The following is a 26,613-nucleotide window of genomic DNA, read 5'->3' on the forward strand; positions in this document are numbered from 1 at the left end:
GAATATAAGACAAAACATGCATGCATAAAACACTTTATTACAAATGGCTAGCAAACACATGTACATCTATAGAATCAAATGAAACTTGTTCTTTTCCATTATCTTTTTAAATCTATTGCTCCGGTTTCCTGGTAAGACCATTCCGTTAAAGCACTAGTCTATCCACAGGCTATCGCCCTTTGATCAAACAGTTGCAGGTTCAAATCCACTTATGACTGCAAGCGTAATTCTGTCTGAAAATGACGTAATCAAACTTGACCAAAAACACTTACAAAGAAAGGAAGAATCAATGAGAATCAAACAAACTGCATCATCTGAAAAATGCTTACCTTTAGGTGACATACTGTATATTGTTAATTATGTCATTTTATGACTTCCATTCTCCAACAGCTTTGTGAGAATCTATGTTCATGTCAAAAACACTTGAATATCCTACTGTAAACCTCCAGCAGCAGTACTCCTGCAGATCTGGATCCAGAAACAAGTGTACAAACTAGTTGTTACTGCACTCACCTGCAGCTTCGGTTGTGAATTCTGTCTGAGCCACTGACACTCTCTTGCTCTTCTGTGTGACACCGTTCTCAGCATAAACCTTGATGTTGTAGTCTGTACTGGGCAACAGCCCTCGGACTGTCAAACTGGAGAACAACAACAGTTCTACATATAAGATTTATTTATTTGATTTATTCGATTCATGTTTTACACTGTATCCGTGAATATTTCGCTTATACAATGGAGGCCAGCATTATGGTGGGAGGAAACCAGGCAACCCACGACCATCCGCAGGTTGCTGTCAGACCTTCCCACATACAGCCAGTCTACATATAAGAAGCCTTGGATATATAAATCTGCAGTTCAGAAAAGTTCTGATATTTGTGAAGAAAAGAGATTAGACCACGATGTCTCATACTGGGTAGAAAATGCAAACAACATTTAAAGCTGTAAGTTTTTAACACTCATTTAGTTTAACACCAATCACAATGATATCACATACAAAAGCAGTTTATATGGAAAGTTCAAGTTCACTGACGGTACATCAACAGGCATGCACACTGCTAGTAGTACACTTACGAGGTTGTATTGAAGGCCTGTTGTTTAGGGTAGAACTCTACGCCTGAGCTACACTCCCTGCAGGGGGAACCACCTCCTGTACCACACTCCAGACACTCCACCCGATACGACAGGTCTGTCCTGCCTCCCAGGAACTGTGGCTGCGACCAGGTCATAGTCGCCGACATATGATCACTGGATTTCAGTTTCAGGTTTAGTGGGGCCGATGGGGGCTCTGGTAAAACAAACAAGATTTCACTGTTACTGGTACTCACTTGATACCACAGACCAAGTGTGTTTATATTTTTACTTACTTCAAGTTTACTTATACATACATATGTTCCAGCAACTAACAGTTCTAATCTATACCCTATGTGTCATTATCTACTACACAGTGATTTTAATATACATACTGAATATTAACACGTATTAATTTACTTATTTATCTGATTTGATTTGATTGGAGTTTCATGCCACACTCAAGACTATTTCACTAATACCACGCCAGCCAGCATTATGGTGAGAGGAAACCAAGCCAAGTCTAGGGGAATATAACTGAATGAACAAAAGACCTCTTTTTTTAATAATTACATGTGCATTTTGCGTAAAAAAACTTTGCATGAAAAAGCGGCATTTTTTGTTTTCTGGCAAAATCACAAGAAACTGAAAATGGGGGAGAAAAAGTGATGGGAGGTGGGTAATGCCAAAATAAATAAGGTGTGTTTTCTGGTCAAGGTCGCTGTAAATGTACATGTAAGCACTAACCCCGGAAACTATCCAAGACACAAGACAGCTGAAGCACTAGTAGACACTGGGGATCAGTTCTCATTCATCACCTCATAGCCAGTCTAGTGAAAACACAAGTTTGTCCAGGTTGTCACAGCTAAATACTGCCTCTTATTGACCGCTGATAGCTGGGATGAGTTGCTTTTGTTTGCTCAAGTCTTACTGACAGGCAGATAGTGGGGAATGTGGGCCTGGCTTAAGGCTTTCTGCCTTCCCTTTACGGACCCACCCTTATATTCTGATCTTCTAGCCCCATTGCCTACCAGCCTCAGTCCTAGTCTACATACCCCCCTTACCCCACTACCCCCTCCCCTCCCCTCCCCCCACAATCCAAAATCTCTTCTTCAGGCAACTTTCTAACCTTGATTATTGTGTTTTCGCTAGAGTTTAGGTGAACTGACTGCGTGGACAAGGTAAATCCTGCAAGAGCCAATGTACCTGCAGACGAGAACTCATTGCAGAGCTGGTCGAAATTCTTTCAGGTTCAAGCAAACATCCAACAACAGCCTGTAATGGCCGCTGATCATCAGAACAAAAACCATCTCTCTGGCTTTCTCAGTGACATTTTCTGTAGCACTTTCAATGACAGGTGGCATCTGGAAGTGATTTCTGACCTTATGAGTACACCAGTTTAACACACCATTATAACACTTATAGCTAGCAAGCAGGAAATGCAAAAACCTACATCAAGGAAGGAATGTAAAATATTGTAAGCACTCCAACCTCTTTACTTCAAGAAGTGAAGATTTACCACCTAATGTTTTCCTTAAGCAATTTTGACCAGTTTGCCATCAACAGGCATAAATCCAACAGAGAACTGCCAACTTCCTCACCAACAATGAAACATCTGAGCCATGTGAGTCCCCAAGAGGAAATCTAACAGACACTTAAAAATCCCTGAGATCAGATCTGCCCTTATGATACTATAAAAAAAAAATACCACAGCCACAACAAATGGGCGTCTCTCTACAGAGCAGCTGTCACCAAATCAGCTAATTCTTCCAATACAAGAGTTTTGACAACAGGACAGAGAGGCCATGTTGATTCAGGTATCAACAGTTAGACGGTGTGCTGCTGAAGGGAGGAGGTGGGATCAAGGGGCTTAGCGACAACCAATCCTCACAAATATCAGAAAATGTCAGAAATCATAAACTCCACCCAGGCAGAATATCATACATGATCCAAGTTTAGGAAGCACATGTAGGGAAAAAAAAACAGGTTTAATTAAATATTAATTCTGCATTTGAGAGAGACATTTGGGTGATGTCTGCAAGCTTTGCGCCTTTTGGCTGTCTAAATAATCTCAGGAAAGCAGCCATGTTGACTTGCCGAGTATTAAGCCCGTGAGGGACCTTGGAGAGCTCGGCGTTCGCTGGACAAATAGAATGTTTTTCCCTTGTCTTACCCAATAAAACTCTACGCCAAAATCTTTGAAGTTGAAATCAGAGAACAAAGAAAAGTCTGACTGACCAAAAGGCCAGCAGGCGTTTCAAAATCCACATCAGAAATAAATCAAATTTCAAACAAATTTGTCATGTTATCAGAGTCAGCTCATAAAAGTTTCTTGTCAAGAAAAAGTCGCCTGAAAATGTCAACACCGAAAGAGATTTGTCAACGCCGGGTTTTCATCACCATTTTCTTCCGTTCCCTGCCCTTCTGTGGATTAAGTCCAACGCTAATTCTTTGCTTCAAAACACACATGATTTATCTGTGTTCATTCCTTAGAAAAAAAACCTTGTATGTCATGAATCGCCATAACTTCACCTTGACCAACCTCTCCTTCCCAGAGTAAGCATGGCAATTCGGAAAAACTATCTGTACGCTCCCATCTTTATCTTGCACAGTATCAGTACTATTCATTTGCAACACATCTTCCAAAGTCTTCCAAGCTGCATTATACTATATAATATTACATAATTTATTCACACAAAGTTGAATTCATCTTTCATGACCGTTTTAATATGTGCTTTCTCTTCCAAACTGGATTGCAAGATCTTTGGGTCTTGTTTAATACGCCTTCATTAAGAAAAACCTGATTACAGGGAATTTAGTTGTGGCAAACTGCTGATTCTAAGCACTTATAAACCATATTCAATACTGTACTATCAATATCCTAAGATCTCTGATTTTGATGATAAATTTGGAATTCTGGCTGAACAGCAGGCAATTACAGTGCGCTTATGTAAGAGCAAAGTAAGAGTCTTACTTAACCTATCTCAACTGTATGTACTTACTTGTGCAAGGTGCAGACTTGAGGTCATCTGGGCTGCGGTAAAATCCTGACTCACATTCACACATGACCGAGTGACGGTGACTGGAAAAGCTGTGAGCGGGACAGTTCCTGCAAGGCTCATTGCTGGTGTGCCACTTGTACGTGCCCGCTGGACATCCTGTACAACAACAACAATAGTAGTCAGATCTTCATCAACTGTTATGTATAGGAAAGGCAGAAAAGGAGCAGTTTAAGAAAATACTAAAAAAAATCAGTAGGAGGTTGATTGGGTTAAAGAACTGCACTCATAGAGACAGAAGAGCTCTTGGCTAATGATCAAAGTCATGTTATCACATCTACCACTAGCCTCAGATCCTGAAGGTTGTAGTTTTATTGGTGAGATTTGCTAGCTTACACACCTGGGAGTGCCAGGCTTCTTCTAAATGGACACCTGTACATAACCACAAAGCCACAAGCGATCTAAAACTTGTGAGCTTACTTTTCGTACCTTTCACATAAAGCAGTAGCACAGTGATTTCATAAAAATGAATGAATGATTAGTTTTATTGCCACGTTGACGGTTTTTAAGCCGTATCGGGTTATGCATGTGGTATGTTCATGTAACCAAAATTTGTGGTTGACTAAAAACAGTCGAAGGTGTCAATTTTCCCCATAATGTGTTTGATCTATGAAGTATAACAGCAGACTACAGACTCTATTTGTGGTATATGTATGGTATGTGCATGTCATCCATCAGTACGGTTGACTACAGAGCGCATATGTCAGACAGACTGGCAGACAAACACACAGGTAATCACATACTTCCATATCCCAACTTCTTCTGCCCACTAGAAATTGTATGTTTTCAGTGTATACTTAGCCTTCATGTATAACGCATGATGGTGAATAGTACAGATTGCCGGCCACCGGAGCCGATTAAAAGTTTCTGGCCCACAAATAGTCTGTCTGACCTACAGCAACACTGAACCATCTATTGCCTCCCTGCCAGCCACCAGTTCAAAGCTTTTCGCCGGCGCTCCGCATGAAGTAGGCTATGGCGCGAGGATTGCGTATGGAAAAGTCCTACAGAGTCAGCATTGATTTTTCGCACATAATTTCATCTTTTGACAATGGGAGTGAATCGCCCTGCAGGTTCAATACTACAACCTGATTACCTTCGCTCAAAAGCCCTATCTTTCTGATAAACCTCCAGCTGGGGTAATATCAGGAGGGGGTGGGGGAGGAGTGGAGAACAGGGGGCGCAGCGACTGACAGTGGCTCTTACGGCCAGTTAGGCCTACGTCAGGTCTGGGGACCACCATCACCAAAAGTGCCTGTATGAGTCCATCTGACATACATGAATGATATAGTAACCTGACAATAACTCCCACAACCTCATTCTGAACAACCAAGCCAGGTCTGCAGTGACACAATTCCATTATTAACCCCTAGGCACTATTTTTCGAAACAATAAAAGATAATATAAACATTTCACCGGCTTTTTGTTTTTATTTTTTTGGTTAGCTATATTAATAAGCCTCTAAAGTGCTTCCACATGAACAAAAACTTGAACAAAAATTTACCTAGCAATTGCTTTAGTTACTCTACAAGTGTGGTGTATCGGTTACCTACATCTGTCTACACATGCATTGTATTCAACTTCCAGTCATATTGTACGCCTCACACTTTATCGCTAATGGCCTCTTATGTGCACAACCCTCCAAAAACAATACAAGAGGTGAACAAAATATGTCAAGTCCTTTGTTATTTTCCTTATGGATAGCTGATGGTTGCCATAGTGACCACATTTCATGGACACCTGTCTTGTTGTGGGTAGGAAAAAAGATCCTGACACAGTCTTGTGGAAATTAAGCACAGGACCTGTGCTTAGATCTGTAATATATATAATTTAAAATAAAGTAACTTTCTCTCCAATGTTATAATACTGCAGTAAAACTTGTACATGGTAGAAACTTTCTAATGAGGATATGACCATTACAACAGCCTGAAAGCTGTGATAACAACCAGAATAATTCAAACTTAATTTCATTTGCACAAAATGCATCATTAAGATTATAAATTTTGGAGAGCGTTTTTTTTTTCTTTTTTAACAACTTTCCCTGCACACTTCACACTGTCAAGTTAATAATTATGCCTAAAGCCAACCACTCTTATCCCCTTCGTGACAAGACGTTATTTTGTAGAGGGTACAGAAAAAAAAGGTGTCTTAATCAGATTCCATCCCAGAACAGATCAATAATTGATTGATATTAGATACGGCGACAGAACAGTCGCGCTAAATTAACCAAGGACACCAGTAACGGTAAAGCAGGGTATCGAGTTGATCACTGGGCGCTACAGGTAACCCCGGAAACTCTCTACTCCCCCCCACTCCCTCCCCGCCTGCCACGTCCTCATCAATTTCGGTAGATATATTCTTACTGGCAGAATGTAATCAACAGGAGCCATAGTCTTACAATCCAAATCCATGAGGAAACAGATTAATCATGGTGGCTTTAGACAAAGAGCCAGCCAGTAATCAACAGTTCCCATGTGTTCCTGCACAATAGCCAACAGCCAAGTACTGATATTAAGTCGCCCAGAATCTCCAGGGATATCCATTATTAAGACAAGCGCAGGAAATTACTTCACAGTTTTATACGCCAGCGATATTCCTGCACACCCATTCACCATTACCTTCATGTTCACCCATGATGCTGTCACTTAAAAAAATCTTTCGTCGGACATTGCCACTGAGAAAAAGCCAGCGTGCACTCACAGATCCAGTCTTATTAGGTTTACCCATACAATAACGTCTCATTGAAGAGGGCATTGATCCTATCTAGAACAAGCCAGCAAAAATATTTTCCAGATGATGAATTTTTGTATCAGATGGCTCTGAAATTCTGTTGCCCTGATATAAGCAAATGTCAGAGAGAGCACATGGCCTATCACACTGTCCGATGACTCACGCACACACACACACACACACACAGACACAGTTTGGGCCACACATCCAGCTTACAGCCAAATTCCCCCCCCCCCCCCCCACCCCCCACCCTGCAGTGTGCTGTACTCTGGAATATGAGTAATATTTGTCTCACCTAAAAATATTTCTCCAAAAAACAAATCTGCCTTACCGATAAAAAAATAGTAAAAAAAAAAACAAGCAAAATATTGGCAATGACAAGGCTAAAAAAGATCATGATCACATTATAATAGCATTATAGTAGGCCTATGGAAGTCAATTTATTAAATATTGAAAATCATATTTTACTTTCTCTACTTAAAGAGAGATAATAACTCATTAACAAATTCAAATTAAAATGCATGATCTTATTCTTTGCTAATTGAGAGGTTAGGCAGAATTTTACCTCTTACTGTGAACATTCCAAAAAGTTTTGATTGTATCAGAAGGTGTAAGGCAGATTGAATGAGACTTGCATTATCCTGTGGTAATTCAATCAGCAAGGGTGAAGGAAAGCCCACGGGTTATGAAGAAAAGACCCCCTGTAGCGCGATCCATGGCACTGAGCTGTTAATTATTTAGCGCAGCACTCCAGGTGTGGAGATGATGCTGCTGAGTAAGGAGAAATTATTTATGAAGACTGAAACGGGAAGCAAAGTAACTTGATTTCCACAGAAATATGCATACTGAAAACCAGACATGCAGATTATCTACCGTACAAAACTGTCAAATTTGACATGCTAATGTCAATCAGCTCTACATTTGTTTGTGCATTTCTCCTAAGTTTCATTGCTTAATTTTTTGTCCAGAAGTCCGTGCACACGCACTGATATTTAGTAACCTTGGTTTTAGGCCTCTCATTTGTTGACTTGCCAGCAAGGGAAACGTTCACATGTAATCACTGTATCTGTTGGAGGTAATTTTTTCCTCGAGTATTTTAATCTCAGCGGAGTCAAATGTTAGTCTGTTACCAAGAGTTGCTTCCCTTGCTGGACTCTCCCACCTTAAAGCTACTGAAAGGTAAATATGTTCACCCTGCAGGTAAATTTGCACAGATCCTTACTTTGATGCACATGGATTTGTAAGACTGATGACAAATGGCTGCATAGCTAAGACAATGGCCTTGGGGTTGTTAATTCGCAGCGAGGTTATGTTCCCCAAGACAAACTTCTCCCGTAGAAACTGTAAGCCTAAGTTACAGCTAATCCTCTCCACTGGAGTCAAGATTTTAGGGAAAGTCTTCCACAAATAATTACATCCAGATGATTACCTTGTGCTTGATTTTAGACATATATGAAGGGCAGTCCAGTGAATAAAAGCCCAGGTAATCAGATAAATTCTCATGCTGTAACAGGCTTTATAATACAATAGTTCTTAATTCACTAACGAGAAATTCAATACATTGCACCTTGCCGTAAGCTAAATTCACATAGAAATTTTAGCTGTATGTACCTCATTCCTGATACCACCAAAGTACAGATAATCATTATCTCATAAGGAAAGGTTTGGATAAAACCTAGAAGAAATAAATAGTGTACATTACATGCATATTGCTTTGTTTGATAAATGTTATCATAGTTATAAACAAATTATCATCCTATAAAAAGCATAACCTGCTAAAAAGCAGAAAAAAATTAATAAAGAGCTCAATTCCAAACAAAATTTGACACATAAATCTAGATACTCTGCAAAATAGATGAAGCTAGAATTATCTACACTGATCTAATGATAGCAGGAATGGAAAAAGAGCTGGAATCAGTGTTTTTATACAGCATTTCTCGGTCTGTTATCACCCAAACTCATCGGAACTGACCACTGTTATCAGAGGTCATCTCCCTTGTGGATATTATCTCGTATCCGTTCCCCAAAAAAGAAATCAAAGATCATTCATCTGCATGAACACTTTCAAATAATCGCTTTTTATCAGTTATAAATCGATAGCTAGGGATCATAAGCAAAGGACAAAATGGCTTAAGTGTAGTGATAAGGAGCAGTAGTTTGTCACGCCTGACAGTCAGGAAACAGCCCTCACATAGCATGTCACCTGGACCTTTACCTCTTCCCCTCCCTTCTTATACCCCCCCCCCCCCCCTTCAGGACACACCATTATCTTCATCGGTTTATCTCCAAGCTAGCCACAGAGAACCCTGCAGGCTATAACGCTGCATGCAGGCCTGCATACTTTCACACAGAAAGTATATCACTTTACCTTACATTGTATCCACAATGTTGCTTTAGATCTATAACTTCCACACCTGTATTACAGCAAATGTCGGCAAACCACATACACGCACAGTGTAATCTCCCCTTAATCAGCATGTTCACTAATTAAGATAGAAACATCCACGTACCACTACAGACCATTTCTTCACTGTAAGTGCAAAAATTGACCTGATTAGGCACTAATTGGAATTTAGAAATTTCCCCGATGTCAGACAAAAAGCAACTAGTTCGGTTTGAGGAACTCATGATGAAAAAAAACCTAGCAAATAATTAGGGATAACTCATTTTATAAATAACGAGCTCTGTTCGCATAAAAATGGTCTCATGGAATAAATTTCTCACGATGCTAATAGGTTGTCTATACAAAACCTCATGTAATGGACTCAAGTAGCATATATCACAAGAACAGTGCCCGGAGGATGAGTCTTATCTTTGTAACTAATCAATAGCATGGTTGCTACTATAAGACATAACATGGTCTCAATCAATAGGGTATTGGTAAAGACACTTGAAGTGCGCTTAAGGCCTGAACATCTTCCCTGTTTGAAAGAAGATGTGAATCAAAAAATTGCCCGGACTAGTAGTGTTTTTGTGATGCTACTTGGTATTGATCTCAAGACGTAAATTCAGTCTGAAGACTTAAAATCAGTCTGAGGACATTAAATTCCTCTAAATATCAAAGCAACAAGTTCGGCCTCTCCTGCTGAAAATAACACCCAATCGTCTATGATCCGCGTGTTTAATGATGGTCTCAATGGCTGATGTAACATTATTTTCCCAGTAATCAGTGAATAACCATCAAGGAAATCAAGCTCCATTCAAGTGAGCCCCAATACGCACAAGTTCTGTTGAAATCCACATGACAATTACAGCTGATGGAATTTCTACCAATCAGGAGTGTATTCAATCACCCCCTCTGTTTGCATTCACTTTCACCCACGTTTGCTGACAAGGAAAAGCAGCAAACTTCAAAGGAGCACTTCAAAACTGGCACACAGAATTGGTTTTTTATCAATCTCACTCCCTGTTAACTAGAATTCGTTGGCTGAAGAAGAACAAAAAATAAAGAAAAAAGGCACACATTCAGAATGTTCATGCCTGCTTTCCCTGTGTGGAAATGTTGTCAAACTCTGTCTACTCTGCCAGCCCAAAACGTGAGATCACCTTATTTAGAGCAACCCTCTTTATTTGTCTGTACCCAGAAATCCCCCTGTCAAACTCTAAACACGGACCTAAAGTCAATTTTTCAATACCAGTCCCGTCGCTGTATTAGCTCGGAGGTGGTTACATAAGAGAATCAGCCATTCTTAGAAAGGAATTTCTGGCAAAGTGAAAAAACATGGAGGCATACAGGCACACGACAAGTCACTGCTCTGGACTGGAAGGCAGGGTTCAGAAGTCTTTCTTGCTTTTCCTAAGAACTGTTGTAATCGCACTGTTAATTTCCCCCCATTAGGTGACGGCCTGAACCGCGCCCGATTCCGCCCGAACCTTTCAGCGGTTGTCTCCCCGATGTGCCTCAGCTCTTGTTACAAATTAACCCCGCCAATTCCTGCTGGAATCAATTTCCTCTAACAGCCACTGATTATTGGTATATACAACATGCAAACCTTTATAACCAAAGGGATTGGAGCTCCAGCGGACATAATCAATATGAGCCTATATGGTCTAATCGATGCGGAAGTCACAAAAGTAACTTGGCAGCGGCAACACTGGGTAGGGTCTTAACGAGTCAAAGCTCTTCAGTATGCAAGAAACATCGCCGTCAGTTCAAGAACATATCGGAAGCTTAGGCTGATACGTGCACTCAATCAATTCCCTGACGGATTCCTTTGCCCAAAATTTACAACTCAATAGGCATCAAGTAGATTGACCACTTAATTAGCCACTGTTTACAGCGCTTCGGGAAGCGAACTCGTCGTCAAAACGAGAAATGTTCGTTTCTTTCCCAGAACTCTGCCACAGCCAATAAATCAGTCGCGTATTGGTGCTATTACAAGCAATTCTCGACTACTTGGCAGTCGGGCCGTGGCCCACTTCCAACTCCAAACAACAGGCTCTCCAGCTGACAGTCAAATTAGACCAAACCTCTTACCAACAGTTATAAACATGAACTCTTTAGTGAAAGAGGTAGCAATCTCGCACAGTTACTAAAGCAGAGTGATGAAATCTCCTAAATGCTTCTGTAATAAAATGCAAGTGCTTTTGCAAGGGAATAACATTTGGATCGTTTCATAACGATTGTGAGTTAGCAAGTAACATTATCAGCTCTTTTTCTATTTTCAGTCCATCAAGTTTGCCAGCCAAAATCAAAATTTGCAGACGTCCCGATCATAATCAAATTTTAAATTCCATTTAATTAATTTTATTCATTTGATTGGTGTCTTGATTGTGTGATTCGGACAAATATGTCATGCACATTGTAACGATCATTTGAACCAAGCCACAACTGCTGAACAAGTACTTCCTGACTTTTAAGTTTCAACTGACCAATCAAACCTGGCCCTAGACTTGAATTTGAACCTTCAGCTACTGTCAGAGTCAGCATAGGTTATCCCAACCTAAGGAAAGGTGCTGAGTCGCACTAACCATTCACACATTCAAGATTAACTTTTCTTTTCTATTTCTCTACTCTGTCTAATCTGTATAATGTAAATCTACAGGTGTACTCAATATGACTGAAATATATAATATAATATAATACAATAAAATCATCCACTCTCTAATTTTTGACAATGCATTACTCTGTCTGATAATCTGATATTTCTGCTCACATGAACATGATCACTACAAAAGTTAACATGTGTGCAGGTGTGAATCAACCAAAATTAATGAGGTGTAGATATCAATCATAGGTAATCAATTGTCCAAGTGTGAACAGGTATTATAGGCAGTTTCCACACCTGTCTTCATCTACACCTCAGACTTAAAGCAGTTCACTTTACACATAGATTATGCATATTAATTTTCACTTACATCTTTTGTTAATCAGGCAATGTATATTAATTTAACCGTACCCACTATCATGTAAACCACTAACGACTGAGATTGTGGAGAAGTCCACAGCCTGTCACGCACACACAAAGGCGTGATGGGCTTCTTGTGTGCACAGATATATGCACAGGTGTGCATGTTTATGACATTACAATGCGAGCCGAGCTGACTTCACTGCCAAACGACATCAGATACCCTGTCAACCTATCACTGTCACCAGCACCTAGGGCTCTTTAGTTCCCTCTTCAGAGAGACTATCTGTTTGTCTAATTCATGCATTGTGTTTCTACAAATTCGTTTCACCTGTGAAGAGTAGGATTACAACTAGCAGTAAAGAAATAAACACAGAGAAGGATGAATAAGGTGTAAACTACAGATCAGTACAACCATAAACAGTCCTCCCCATATCAGGTCAGGCCATCAGTGTAGTAGGTTTGAAAACTTAATTTTTACTAACTGACTTTGTTGTCTCAGCCAGCCTTACCTAATTATATTCTCTCATTGCATCTTTTCTTTTTATTCGGATTTTAACAAGTTAAGAGCACTGACTGAACTTAGCTAGCACACTGAATGTTGTACAGCAGTGTGGGATTAAGACATCCTCAAGGCAATGTCAACTTCCTTAAGTTTTCTTCCCCTTGCTGAAGTTAAGACTAAGATGAGTCCAGGCTGAGCTAGCTGGTAACTGGTTAATCCCAGTTACCCTGGGTAACCTAAACCTTTACGTGTGGTCATTTGCCTAGGTCCTGGGATTGTATTTCAAGCTGATCCCCATTTGGGGGCGTGTCTATTGTGCTAGCTTGCAGCCTTTGTCCAGGACAAATAAAAAGTCTAGATTCTAATTACTGCTCCCCACTAACCCGCTGCATTAACTGTGAGCTGACAAGCCACCTGACCATAATACACTCTACACCTGAACAAGCTGAAGTAACACAGAAGCAAAGGGAGATCATCTGCTATATGATATAGACGGGGGTAGGGGGGGGATCTTACTGAATGACCCCTGAGGCATTCAAACTAACAGTGTCTCTCCATTCACCAGTTAAAGGCACCTTTTGGCGATCCCTGACCACCAGATTAATGCTGAACCAAAACCTGTTTTGTAACCTTTGTGAAACAGCCCTATCCAAGGAGAAAGAACTTTGATCAGCTAATACCTAATGCTGGGCACTATTCAACATTGTATATTTAGGAGAGTTCACTGGTCATGTTTAAGCCTTCAATCTCATAAGTCCACCCCCTCGGCTTTAAGAAGTTTGTAAGCTAACCGCCTTGAGTAACACATCCCACTAAAGATTATGATGTCAACAAGTAGAAAAGCTCTACAACACTGTTATACAACCCTCAGAAATATGATTATACCATTTTACATTGATCAATCTGCAGTTTTTTGCTCTAGCAGTACTGATTATCTCCCTTGCGAAGAACACAGCTGAATTGCACAGGGAATATATCTGAAGAGGACGTACATGTACATGCATGTCTCTTGCTGTGAGACAGTTTGAATATTTCCCAAGCAGTTAAATGAATTCTATAAAAGAAATGAACCAAAAATAAACCTGAAACACCCCGTCACACTTATTGCCATCAGAGCTGCCAAGAACATCCGCTCATTATTTAACCCCAAGCCAATTTTAATACCAGACAGAAGTCCATTGTGCCATTTAATAATGCATGGTCTAGACCAATATTCTCTTGGTGTCTTGTGTAGATTAGTTGACTAGCTAATGACTGATTCTGATACTCAAGTACCGTGAAGACTATATGACTACTCACCGACACATGTTTGACTCGGAGTGGCTTGGTATCCCGGCATGCACTTGCAGCCGCCATCCAACAACGCCCAAGTTCCTCCGCCTTTGCACAGATAGGTGGGTCGCTTTTCTTCAGCGGCATTTGCAACACATTGCCCTTGTTTCTGGACAACAGAGGTCAAATCGGGGCCAGTGGGCGTTTCCAAGAACAAGGCATAGTTCTGTGTGATATTGGGGCAGGTGATGTAATACACTTTGATGGAAATCAAAGATATACAAGCCCCAGTGTCCTGGATAGCAAAGTAGACGCCTTGCCTGGTGATGGGGATACTCTTTGTCTCCACATTGATTCGGATGTCGTTTTCATCCTCATACAAATAGTCTGCAGCAATCACATCCATTTTGAAATATGTCTCTGGGTCCCACGTTGGCATCATGGCGTTGGCAAAGTCAGACTCGGCTTCATAATAATACAGGACAAAAGTCTCCTTGCACTGTTGTAACCTTTGAGGGTCTTTGTGTCGTATACATTTTCGCATAGAAAACCGGATATCAATGTAAAGTCGATTTGCGTCCTTGCGATCGATAAAAGGAGTCCGCAACCAATTGTTCACATTTGTTTGTGTAACATAACACGATGTGTATATCCTCAGAGGATTTCCTTCATTGTCGTTGTAACTAGCTTCCACCCACTGTAACACAGGAGAAAACAAACTGTCAGCAAACTAGCAATATTAGAAATTGTACAAAAAACATTCAGAATTCAGAATGATCCATTTTTAATCAGTTTTCAAGAAATTTGGGCATAAATCATTATGTATTGAATGTCACATTCAAAAAAGTTAACTAAGCTGTCACCACAATGCTAGTACTGTGATCATTTACACTTACTTTCCCCATGGTTGAACTAAACAATCATGTTTTTAGGGAAACAGCATGATAGCAAAGTTAAGAAGTCGTTGACAGTTTTATCATCATTTTAAGGAACATAATATAAATCAGAGCCACATGTCATTGACTGTACAAAAAAGGAAAAAAAGGCACATTCTAAAATCACCACAGTAATGCCAGGCGTTTAGATATAAACGCATGTACAACTCTCTTCTATTGTTAATATTTCTATTTACATAACTTTTCAAAAGAAATTAGAGACAAAAAATACTTAAACAATTCTAGTGTAATCATTTTCTTAATTCCACCTGCAAAGGAATGACTTTTTGTTTCGGTTTATAATTGTTTTCATTTTTAATATAAATGACGGAATTTCATGTACATTGTGAATCAACATAGCCCTGATAATAAGTCTTTCAACTGACTTCCCCTTATACTGTCAGTTGCAATATGACAAGAAAATAAAAACAGGGCTTGGTTGTGTTAACATTTAATAAGGCTTCCATAATGAACTCTCTGCCTAATTTGTACATTATTAATGTCTGAAGTCTAAAAGCCTATATTCAACTGCCAGCTAATGAGTGGTGTTTTGCATAAAGACTGAGGGAAATCAGCGCATATGAACAGGGAGTGGAAGTCATCTTACCACAGCGGCATTCAAAAAACTTCTCCCCTCTCATAATTATACCGGTGTTGAAGTTTGCGGTGGCAATTTTCCCCAGATCTCATTGGTATTCTGAGGCACAAATGATCTGGCAATGATATCACATCCTGCTCAGCTTCTAAATGCTCGCTACTTTATTTGCATAAAAGCTGTTCCCTGTTATACCTAATGGTGTGAATATTCAGAGAGCTGTCTATTACCGTAGATAACTTTGTTCACAGCCGATTAAAGTCGATGGACAAGTGACGCTGACTCACCAGCAAAAATATAATGATGAATTTAGGCTGAAATACTCAACTACATGTAACAGTAAAAATTTATTTGAAGGCATATTTCCAGTACAAATTATTTTTTCCAAATAGAAAAAAAAGCAAAAAAGAAACGGCAGATTTACCTAAACCATGCATCAAGCAAATTTTCTTATTGGCCTGTTACATCGTGTTTACACACTTTCTGATTCATGACTAAAATCTTTGAAAAATGTTCCGAAATTTTTCATTAAATTTGATCGAATGTTAAGACTCAGACTTGTGATTATTGGCCTTACTGAAAATTACATCTGACTAAGATAAGTATTCAGAAACAACATTTAATCCTAATGATGTTTCACAACAAATCATGCTTATTAAATCATTAATTTATGCAACTACTTCTGATTGGTATCCACGACTGACTCTGACGACATCCTTGATAGATGTAGACCCACCTATAAGACTTACAACTATTAATTAATTTTACATTTGTCAGAGATAATAATCAAGACATAATTAAAATCAGCATTTATTAAATCTAAAAGTATAATTACTCACACTGTTTTAACCATGCTTAATTTAATTAAATTCATTAAGACATAGTTTGGCAGGTGTGAAAACAAATTTGAATTTTTAATGAACATATACATGTATGCTAATTTTGTCCTCTCAAAATACTGAATACTAATTAGGGTTTCTGCACCTCTTGCATCACGATTTTCATTTCATCTTCTTATCTCTTAAGCTTGAGAGGGTTATTTGGTCATTGTTGTGATAACCCTTAGTCATGGCCTGAATGAAACCTGCTACATGCCTTGTCTAAAATCTTGTGCACTTAAAACTGTTTTGTTTTTACATAAAAACCCAGTATGGTACATGGCAGAAACCTGTCAAACAAGGTAGGGAAAATATATTTGAAAAGAGAGTTTCGTCCAGTAATACCAGCTCACAGATGGGAATTCAGCTAAATATAAATTGTCATAAAGTTGTAGTTAAGTTAGGAAAGGATGTTTCAGATTTGATTTCGGGAATAGGAGAGGGCTATGTATATTTTCATACTCAGAGCTTTATCCATGCAGAAAAAAATTCAGCTGGAGTAAATTAGAATGCTTTAAAAAGAAAGATATTAGCTACATCAATCACAATCCTCACATATCAACCACCTTAAGTGAGCTCTGGGATTTTAATAAGGCTTATCCTCACATTCACATACATGTATCTCAGCAATTCTTTGTGTTTGATGTGACCCCAAACATATTGTTTATGTCATCAGATGTTTACTCATCCTTCAGAAGTGGGAAGCCATTATTTTGACTAATTTAAATCACTGAAGATCACTATCTGTTTAATGAACAAAAGCCATGACAGATCTCTTTCGTCAAAACTAAATGACTTTACCCCGAGGGTCAAAACACCACAAATAAGTACATTTTTTCTCTAATTACTTTTTTTACTGATACAGCTTATCCCCAGGCTACAAATCTACAAACAACATTACTCCCTCTCTCTCCTCTCCACATCACAAAATCTAATTCATTGCTACTGTGAAACAAAACAGCACAAAAACGTCAAGACATGTTTTCTAAGCCTGCACAAAATTGGTTATCACATTTTGGCCTACCAATACTTTACTATAAGCTTCTTTCAAATGTTTTGAGACCATTGGTCTGCAGATGTTTCAGAATAATGATAGGGCCAGCCCACCCAGGTGGTCTATTACTAAGGCCTTAAGCAGGGGGCCTTCTGCCTTATCTGGTAGTGACAGATCCCGCACTAGCCAATCCATCATCCAGGCATGGACACTGACAATCACCAACTCTCGCCTGACTGCCTCAAAAACCAAACCCAGTGTTTTCTGTAAAGGTTGACTTTTAATCCACTAATAAAGGAATTAGGCTAAAAGGGAAAAGAGAACAACACAAGGCTGGACACGCCACCGGAAATTTTCAACAATTTAATTTGGAAACTTGCACTTGATTAATCTTTTAGACTCCACAAATCAGATTTTTTGACTTTCCCAGACAAAAGCATAAGGCAAAGGACTCCCCCCTACAGTGTACCACTGTTGAACAATAGGGTCAATAGAGAAATCAATTAGTGATAAAAACTTAAGCCCTTGCAGATACTGACCCAAACAGAACGTTTTCAACAACAAACCCTCCAGCTGATGGACATGTTCTAATGAACAAGTGGCGCTTAATCAAACAAAGATGCACTGAGGTATTTTCAGACAAGTATCCTCATAATATAAGACAAGTAACCTCATAATACAAGATAACTTTTCCCCCTGTATATCGATCATTATGGGATATAGCCAAGGTAATATGAGTAAATGTTAGCTTGCCGACCCCTTGCTTGAGAAGATAAATAAGGGACGCTTTCAAAACACAGCTATGAAAACATAACAAGGTGGGGCCAAACACAAGGGGTGTCATGCCGGCCAACAGTCCTAGCCAGCGAACAGGCATGCCAGGAGGGGGAGTGTAAACATGCAGACGTCGCTGTGTAGTGTCTCGCACCCCGCACCAGCAGCGCGGGGTTACGCCAAGCACTTCCAGCAAATGTGACCTACACATGGCTTTCAGCTCGAAAAACATTCATTACTTCACCAAGAATTTCTGCCCTTTGTCTTAAAGCTGCTCTTAATCGATTCGTCTTAATTACTTGAATTATGTAATGTACATGTAGCTTAAAATCTTTAAAATGCACCAGTGTGTGTATGACTTTCAACTGATGCAATTCAAGTTAAAGGTAACTAATGGTAACGTGAAGTTTGTCCCAGCTGGACAATATCATTGAAGGGTCAATCATTATTTGACCAGAAAGTGGAGGGCTATTTGCTAAGCCCTGACCAGCCACAGCTGAGAAGGGGACAAACACCCAGAGTGGACAGTTTAACCACTTCTACCCCTAAACTAACGGACGGTTGGTCAGATTCAACGCTTCCATGTTTGTGAAGCGCAAATTTACGTTATTCTGACCTCGACAACAACACAGCAATGTGCGAAAATGGCTGATGAGCCAACAGTGAATGTTCCATGCACTTAGAACCTTCAAAATGTCATTGCCGTCTTGCTGCATGATTATTATACTCTGGAAAATGTCTGTGCAAGAAAACCACAAAGTTAGCGAAACATTTCAAATAGGTAACACACAGAAAAGGAAAAATACCAGTAAGAAAGTGAAGCTTTTTTACTTTCATTATTATCAATAGCCACTGTTCATAATCTTTGTCATACTGTTCCCTTAAAGACATTATGGAAACAAATACTATGAATCTAAATAAAGTGAGCACTCAGCATATGTGCTACTACAGCAAGAAACTCCATTCTTAGCTGCCTCTAAAACAAATGCGACTCCCAAGTGGTAGACATGAGAAACTTTCTATCATTTGGTATCTGCAGTCATCAGTAAGAGCTCCGGTCAGATAACAGCTAAGTTAAAGTTGTCCGTCTGACAGAGTTACATGGACTCTAATCTATGGCAGATGTAAATGTTCTAACAAACAGTTGGAAGTATATCTTCCACACTCTCTTTCTCATTTCATTTCTTCAATCCATATGCCATTTTACTACACCATCAAAACGATAGATGCATTTCCCAATGTTAAATTATTTTTCTTAGCAATAAACTAGTATCCTGAAAATGTTCCAATCAAAAGTACTACATTAAAGATCAATTTCAATATACTAAAGGTGGCTGTCAATCATATGCCATCGCTCCACAAAATGGGGCACAAAATGGGGTAAACAACTAAGCATGGCTGATAGTCAATTTGGGTGATTCTTAACCACTGGGACCACCAAACCAAACCTATGTGTTCACAGACAATCAGAATATCTATGGTATTCTGTATCTTTGGCATAGTTGTGATGTATTTCCTCTGTTTGCTTTGCATTTCTGTTGTAAAAACAGGCTGGTTTTAAACCTTGGGAGTTGGGAGGGCCAGCAGCGAAGACAAAAAGCAGGCAGAGTCTATCAGATAAAATGTCAAGAGTGATGAAAACCAGAACATCTCTCCCATAACTCTACAAGGAATCATTTCAAAGCACACCAAATGTATTATGCTACATACTAATGAACTGTTTTATGTCATGTGACACGCAACAACAAGTAACACACTGGTCTAATGGAAGCCTGCAATACATATAATTTTGCACAGTCATCCAGAAATATATCAAAAACCTGTTAAATGTTTAAAATACAGACAATGCATTTAATTCATGCAGTTATTTGTATTTGCTCATACATACAGCATGCTACAGTCTCATCAATCCAGGTGAATGTAATAATGAGTAGAAAAGTTTTATCTTTGTGATAGATTTGCTTCTTAATCCCAACTGAAGAAATAATACGCTAAATCGTGTTTTATATGGATGTACATGTACAAACAAAGGTATGACAACTAGTACAGAAGCCGTTTCCTTATAAATATGAATAAATATAAAAAAAAAGAATTTGTTTAAGTGCATGTTTGACAGATGTTTATTCTCAGCCTAAGTTTGCTAAAGGTCATCTTCTATCCCTAGCAGTTTGCTTCCAACAGAGTGCAGACACAAACGGGGAAGAAAACCTTCTCCTCTCAGAAGACCGGCAGCTAAATATTACATTCAGTTATAGCCTATATTGTGTTTCTGCTGGGGAGTTCAGCTGGGATGTTTTCTTGGCCCTCCACTATATACTATACAAACAACGTCCATGTGCTCTGCTGTCAGGACTGTTTTCAAACTGTACAGTTTGACTGGCAGAGCTATTTACGCACTCCTTCCTGCGATGAAGGATACTCAGGAATTACGATGAAGGATACTCAGGAATTACAAGTGCTCATGAAATGGTATACGGGAACCCTACCCCTTGCACAAAAAAATATTCATCACATGTGGCCACTGTACATGTGCACAGAAAACCATCTTGATACACCAATAGCCTGCCATGTATTCCTTGTCTCATTTTGGCAGAGTAAAAGGGTCAAATATTATCCAGTCTTTTAATATTCCTAAAGCCAAAGACAACAGGAGATCGCGAGACCGTCCCAGAAGCACTTAACCCACCTCTTTTGTGAAATGTAAGGATAGTGTAACTAGGGCATCTTTCCTTATCAAGAAAACAAAAATGTGGGATCAAGATTGCATGCCACAATACCTACTGTGAATTATTACAAGAATGATAGTGAAAGATGAAAGACAGCTGGGGTCACTACACCACAGGTACCTTTTCTTTATTATAACAGTAAACATTTAACCTCAAATATATGATGTGCTGGATGTTATTAACAGAAGAAAATAGAGATTTGCTGGCATTTTTTTCATCTTGAATACAGGAAATCACCAAACAAGTAGAAAAAGGTAAAAATTGTTAAGGGACAGAACTATACAAATTCTGTCACACTTTTGCTGGCTAATTCATGCAGTGAAATTCAAGTCCCGGGCAGCAAATATTTAAGTACTTTTCTCAAAACATGGTCACCAGTTGATTAAATCCCTGTAAACAATGGCGGTAAATGGGGTTGGGAGGAGACGGGCTCTGCGTACAACAGCTTCAGGTTTGCACATGGTAATTTTTGTGAGCTCAGTTAGATGGCCAGCGAGTGATCTTCAGCTGAATCTTAATTACTCTGGCCATCTCAAACTCTGTACCCTAAGACCTTAGGCCTAAGTCCCCTATCCCGGAACCCATGTGTCTTCACATCAGATACCCACCCGAACCATACCACTGACTGGCCACTGAGTGGATACTAGCCCGGGCCCCTGAGAGAGCACTGTGATAATAATCATGTGATTAAACAATTTTCAGTTTAGATAGTAAATGGCGGTGAATTATAGAACAACATCCACTGAATCCATGTTGATTGCTGGGAATACTTGAGGGACAAGGAAACTAGCTTCCTGAATTACAAGCAATTCCGAGTCCATCATGGGGGAGTCGCTGTTCGTACCAATTATACATTCATATCTTTACCTCCATCAGCAAAAATTGAATTGCATCTTCTCAGCCAGGAAATTTGGACTAGTTTGGGAACTCATCCATCTAGGCACAATTTGCAGGCTGTCCAATCCTCTGACATACCGACCCTAGACAATCCCAAAGACGCCATGGATGCCCAACAAAATAGTCCATTACATTTAGCCAAAATATACATAAAGTTATCATTTGTTTGGCAGACATGGCTGTTAAAAATTGCCACGCACAGTGTTTTCTGAACCACTAAACTAATCATCTGTAATTAATAAACATTCAGATGAAGGTAAATTGTCTGCAATTGGAATGTATTAAGACAATCGCTTTTAAGATGTATAAAAGCAATTGGTAAGAAATAACACGTCCTGCCAGGTCACAGGTAAATGTTTACCAGGACTGCAACTGTATCACTATGGGTTGGTATAGCCATGAATCAACAAAATACATCATTAACCTTAAACACTGTTGTTCCCATAAAAAGAATATCCTGGGATCACACAAAGAGAAGAATGTGTCAGTTCTCTGAATCCCATCTTTCTGGGCACACACAAGTATCATAAACCATAAAAATTGAAGGGCCAAATCTATTTGTATGTAAATATCCTCTAAGTGCTAGGACAAAAATGGATTCAATTTGCCCAGGAAAAAATTTACAAACTATTATCACTCAGAATAAGTAAAGTACTGATTACCTTATAACTCCAAATTATACATGTTTTGTACAAGGTATTTTCTGACAAAGTATACACTCTTAAACGCCCAAGTGGATTTAAACCCTGCTAAGACAAACAATATGTGTGCAGTATTCACACATATAGACTAAACTGCAACAAACTTCCACTCCCATCCCACCCACACCCCCACCATCACCACCACCCAAAAAAATGTTATTAAAAATCACTAGATCTATATAAAATCATGATACTGGTTGTGCTGTGGAAATGTACAACCTCCACCAAACAGGATAAAGCCACTGACTCCAGACATATGAAACAGCCAAAATTTCTATTATTGAGTACAAACACCCAAAAGAGCCTCATGTAGATGAGGCTCTGGAAGTGGGCAAGTCACTGAATTTGTACAAGTATATACATGCACATTGTAGTCATTTCTTGTAAAGGTTTAATAACAGTCATATTCTATTCAGCACAACATGGGTAATACATTACATTTCATAAGATCATATACTTCACCTCATGCTCAGCCCAACAAGAGCTACATGTAATTTAAGCACAAATGAGCAAAATAAGCCATACACCAGTGATCCCAGTCTGAGTCCCCCTAATCAACTCAGCTACCCCTAATTTGGTTAACTCCGCTCATTTTTTACGATATTGCCCAATTGTGTATGTATACATTGAACTGAGGAGATGGGGGGAAAAAACCAACCAATTAGCATTAACAGCGTACCCATTCAATTAATCAATGTCCACTAAAATCCTATTGGCAAATTGATATATCCAAATGCCAATTTTTTTTTTCCCAGGCCTGACACCAAAACACACCATGCATTAGTTTATTAAGTCTTAGCAAAAACTGGAGGGTAGGGAGATCCACTCCACACAGTCTACCAAGTACCCCTGGTTATATCCCAAAAGGTATTATTGACATAAAGTTCACTTGATCAAACACATTAGTGTTCAATGTGAGATCTTTACACGCCACTGGCAACAAAGGAGATCTTTACCTGTGGTACAGAGGAGTTGTTAGCCTGGGCTAACCCACATCTAAAGATTTTGGTCCAACTTTAAAAACTCTCCCACAAATCTCTTGACACGATAAAAGCAAAGAGTTGGTTGAATAAACCGAGAGCTGTGAACAGCAAACAACTCGCTTACATTTTGGCAGCCACATTGTCTGTCCCCAGGGATTACCCTAACACTGAGAAAAGAGGTAAAACATTCCTTTTCATGTTTATGAAATATGACCAAATACTGCACTGCTGAGACCTTTCTATCATCTGTACCTGATGAGACTTCATAAATGCTTGTAAGCAGCAAAAAGACTCCTGCAATCCTTATTTGTAGGCTATATTTAGTTCCTTTCTTTAGGCAAATATTTTCTTCTTCTCTCTTCAAAATAAACAAACTGAATGCAGAAGATGTGCATATATATCTATATATCCACAAACATTCACACCAGGTCATTGTGCTTTACAAAGACATGCCATACAGTGTGTGTGTGTGTGTGTGTGTGTGTGTGTGTGTGTGTGTAAAATATCAAGAAAATGATTCATTCAGTACAAAGACTTCTGTACTTTCATACATATACCACACACACAAGAATATATATCAACTGTTTTGACAACAACCAACCATCCCACACAGGATGGATAGGTTGACAAACATACTAACGTTCATTAAGCCCCAAAATGATTTCATGACACAAAAAAATAAATGGGCAGTCAATTTATAAGGTTATTGAAAAAGATTAGGCACACAGGTTAAATCTCTGCTGGAAATGTTCCGTGATCAGACTGTGGCTCAGGCGAAACAAACAGTAAAAGGTTTAACTTTCTTCCAACAAAGAGTTACATTTTCTGGGCTTTGCTCTGACACTAAGAGACATCGCTAGCAGCGAGGTTACAACTCCCCTGTGTTTGGAGTTCATTTCCTAACCATTGTCACTTCAGATTTCTTTCCTCCACGAGCAAACAGTGCTTCTGGGGTTGCCATTATCCCAAGTAAATCTACAGATCGCTGCAGTAACAAAGAACAAAATGTTAAAATGGGTGCTTTAAATCTGGCCTTCACAGACAACCAGACTTGGCTGCAGAAAGATATTCTCCATTCAGAAGGAAGGACAATAAATTAAGAGCAAATGAGATGACCTGACGGGAGAATTATATCCTCTGCCCTCTCCAAAATGTCAGAAGATTTTGAAGCTATTTACAAAGCAAGAGGTCCCCAGCTTTAGGGCACTTAAAAACCCAACTCTATCAGGACTACCACAGGCCAGTACTCTAAGAGTGGACAAGAAATCAATTCATGTCATAAACTGAGCTGGGACTCTGGTATCATAGCTACCTACATGTATCACAGAGTCTCCCCCTGGTAGAGCCTGCTTACACAGGCAGGCACCTATAATAACAAACATCTGTGGATTGACTATCAGGGATGCCTCCTAGTAAAAAGGTAGGCTTACACTGGGGTGTGACTAGGGGCTGAGCAGGCCGCATCACTGGATAATCGCCCCTAATGTCTGGCACTTGTGGAACCTGAAGGTCTGCAATCTCATACCCTGGGAAGAAAATTGGGCATGTTCATGTCTGATATTCAGTGGGGTTCAGTTCACGCTCCAGGGGATTTATACCCGGGTACTGAGGCGCCCTTCACCTTGTGCCGACATCCTAACAGAGCCACCCTGTAGTGGTGAAGCAGCCTAAACCAGTTACTCTTTCCCTATTTTTCCCTGCGGGCATTGCATGGGTTCCTACACCCATGGCTAGGAACAACACCCACAAGGACAGTCTCACTAGAAGCAAGACCACTGAACTTTCATCACAGCACATGATGACTTCCTTATGGGACTTCTTCTAAAGGTTGCTGCTGCCAGGTTATGTGCTGAACACCCTCCAATAACAAACTTCACAGACAATTGGCCAAGGAAACAATTTATCACCAAATTCCCTCATGGTCAAGAATTCCAGCCTTATTGAAACCTATGCCCCGGGTTATGGATAGCCCCTTCCACGAAATCCTAGATTCTGCAGCTAGTTACTTGATATTGGGGAAAAAACTGCTGTGGGACAATCAGGCGTGGATTTCAACATGTTCCCCAGGGAGAAAGCTGCTTGGAAACAGGGAAGGCCTGTTTAAAGTCAACAGGCACTGTTAGACAGCTTAGAAGGGGTGCAGAAAAAACTTGCCCCTTGGAAACATGGTGTGGAAATCCACTGACACTAGATGTATGGCCATGCTAACCCCCATCTGTGGCAGCTCTTTGCAGTGCTGTTCTATCCAGCCCGGCCCTTGAATACCTCTCCATTAACATATCTCTGGGAATTTAGCCCATGATTGAACCATGCTCTTCTTCATTTAAAATTATCAGACCTTCTGGGCCAAAATATGTCACAATTATTTTCTTTTAGGAGGGGTACATATATACGTCATGATCAACAAGGAAATTTTGTCATTATCAATGAAGCTTTAAGGCAACAGCTTCAATGTACATGTACATAAGAATCAAACTGGGTGGTATAAAAGTCAGGTCTTAAATTCTGTGTCTTATCAGATAGTCTGAGCATTATCTCCCCTATCTCCCACCAGAGGGAACTGTTGCCCTCACTCTAGAAATTGCCACTGATGGCTGTGTCTTGGTCTTCTAAACTGTTCTTTGATAAGAAACCAATTTGGCACGATCGTGTAAACAACTGTTGTAATTCCAGGCTTTTCTTATTAAAAAGGCCATCAATCTTATAACCCTAACTACTATTAAATTGATTCTTTAATCTACAGGCCCAATTTTCAAAATCACCAACTGTTTTAGCGATAGCAATTCAATTTTGCTAAATAAACACTGATGAATCAGAGAGATGTCAAATACAATTATTTCCTTTTTTCATCAAAAAACCATCACACAGGAAGTAAACTAGAAAACTGGAAGATATTTGGTTTAGGCCTCTTCATCACCATGTCAGTCAATATACACATGCTCAGGATGGTTAGAAAAAGTGTTAAAACAGTGTTAGAAAAAGCAAGTCACTTATGTAACATTATATTGTAGCCAATTTCTCTGGTGTGCTTAGTCTGGACAAAAAACATCACTGAGCTTCACATAATCTTTAAAATAATTTATTTCTGTGAAAAAGTCAGCGTCCTGTCTTTTCATTTAGAGTGTGCATAAATATTTCTTAAGTGATC

At 39.5% G+C, this 26,613-nt stretch overlaps 1 protein-coding gene across 4 annotated transcripts in view; it reads right to left on the reverse strand.

Annotated features, from left to right (window-relative positions):
* The window catches only part of LOC135465565 (ephrin type-A receptor 4-like), an 82,563-nt gene that overhangs the window by 11,842 nt on the left and 44,108 nt on the right, over positions 1–26,613 (reverse strand). For all 4 annotated transcript variants that reach the window (XM_064742813.1, XM_064742815.1, XM_064742812.1 and 1 more), the window contains exons 3-6: positions 14,010–14,679; positions 4,071–4,226; positions 1,072–1,285; positions 514–638 (exon numbers count right to left, since the gene is read on the reverse strand). In XM_064742813.1, coding sequence (XP_064598883.1) covers positions 514–638; positions 1,072–1,285; positions 4,071–4,226; positions 14,010–14,679 — 1,165 coding nt within the window. The remainder of the gene's footprint in view (positions 1–513; positions 639–1,071; positions 1,286–4,070; positions 4,227–14,009; positions 14,680–26,613) is intronic.

This window comes from Liolophura sinensis, chromosome 5 (genome assembly GCF_032854445.1).
Source record: "Liolophura sinensis isolate JHLJ2023 chromosome 5, CUHK_Ljap_v2, whole genome shotgun sequence".
Classification (NCBI taxonomy): domain Eukaryota; kingdom Metazoa; phylum Mollusca; class Polyplacophora; order Chitonida; family Chitonidae; genus Liolophura; species Liolophura sinensis.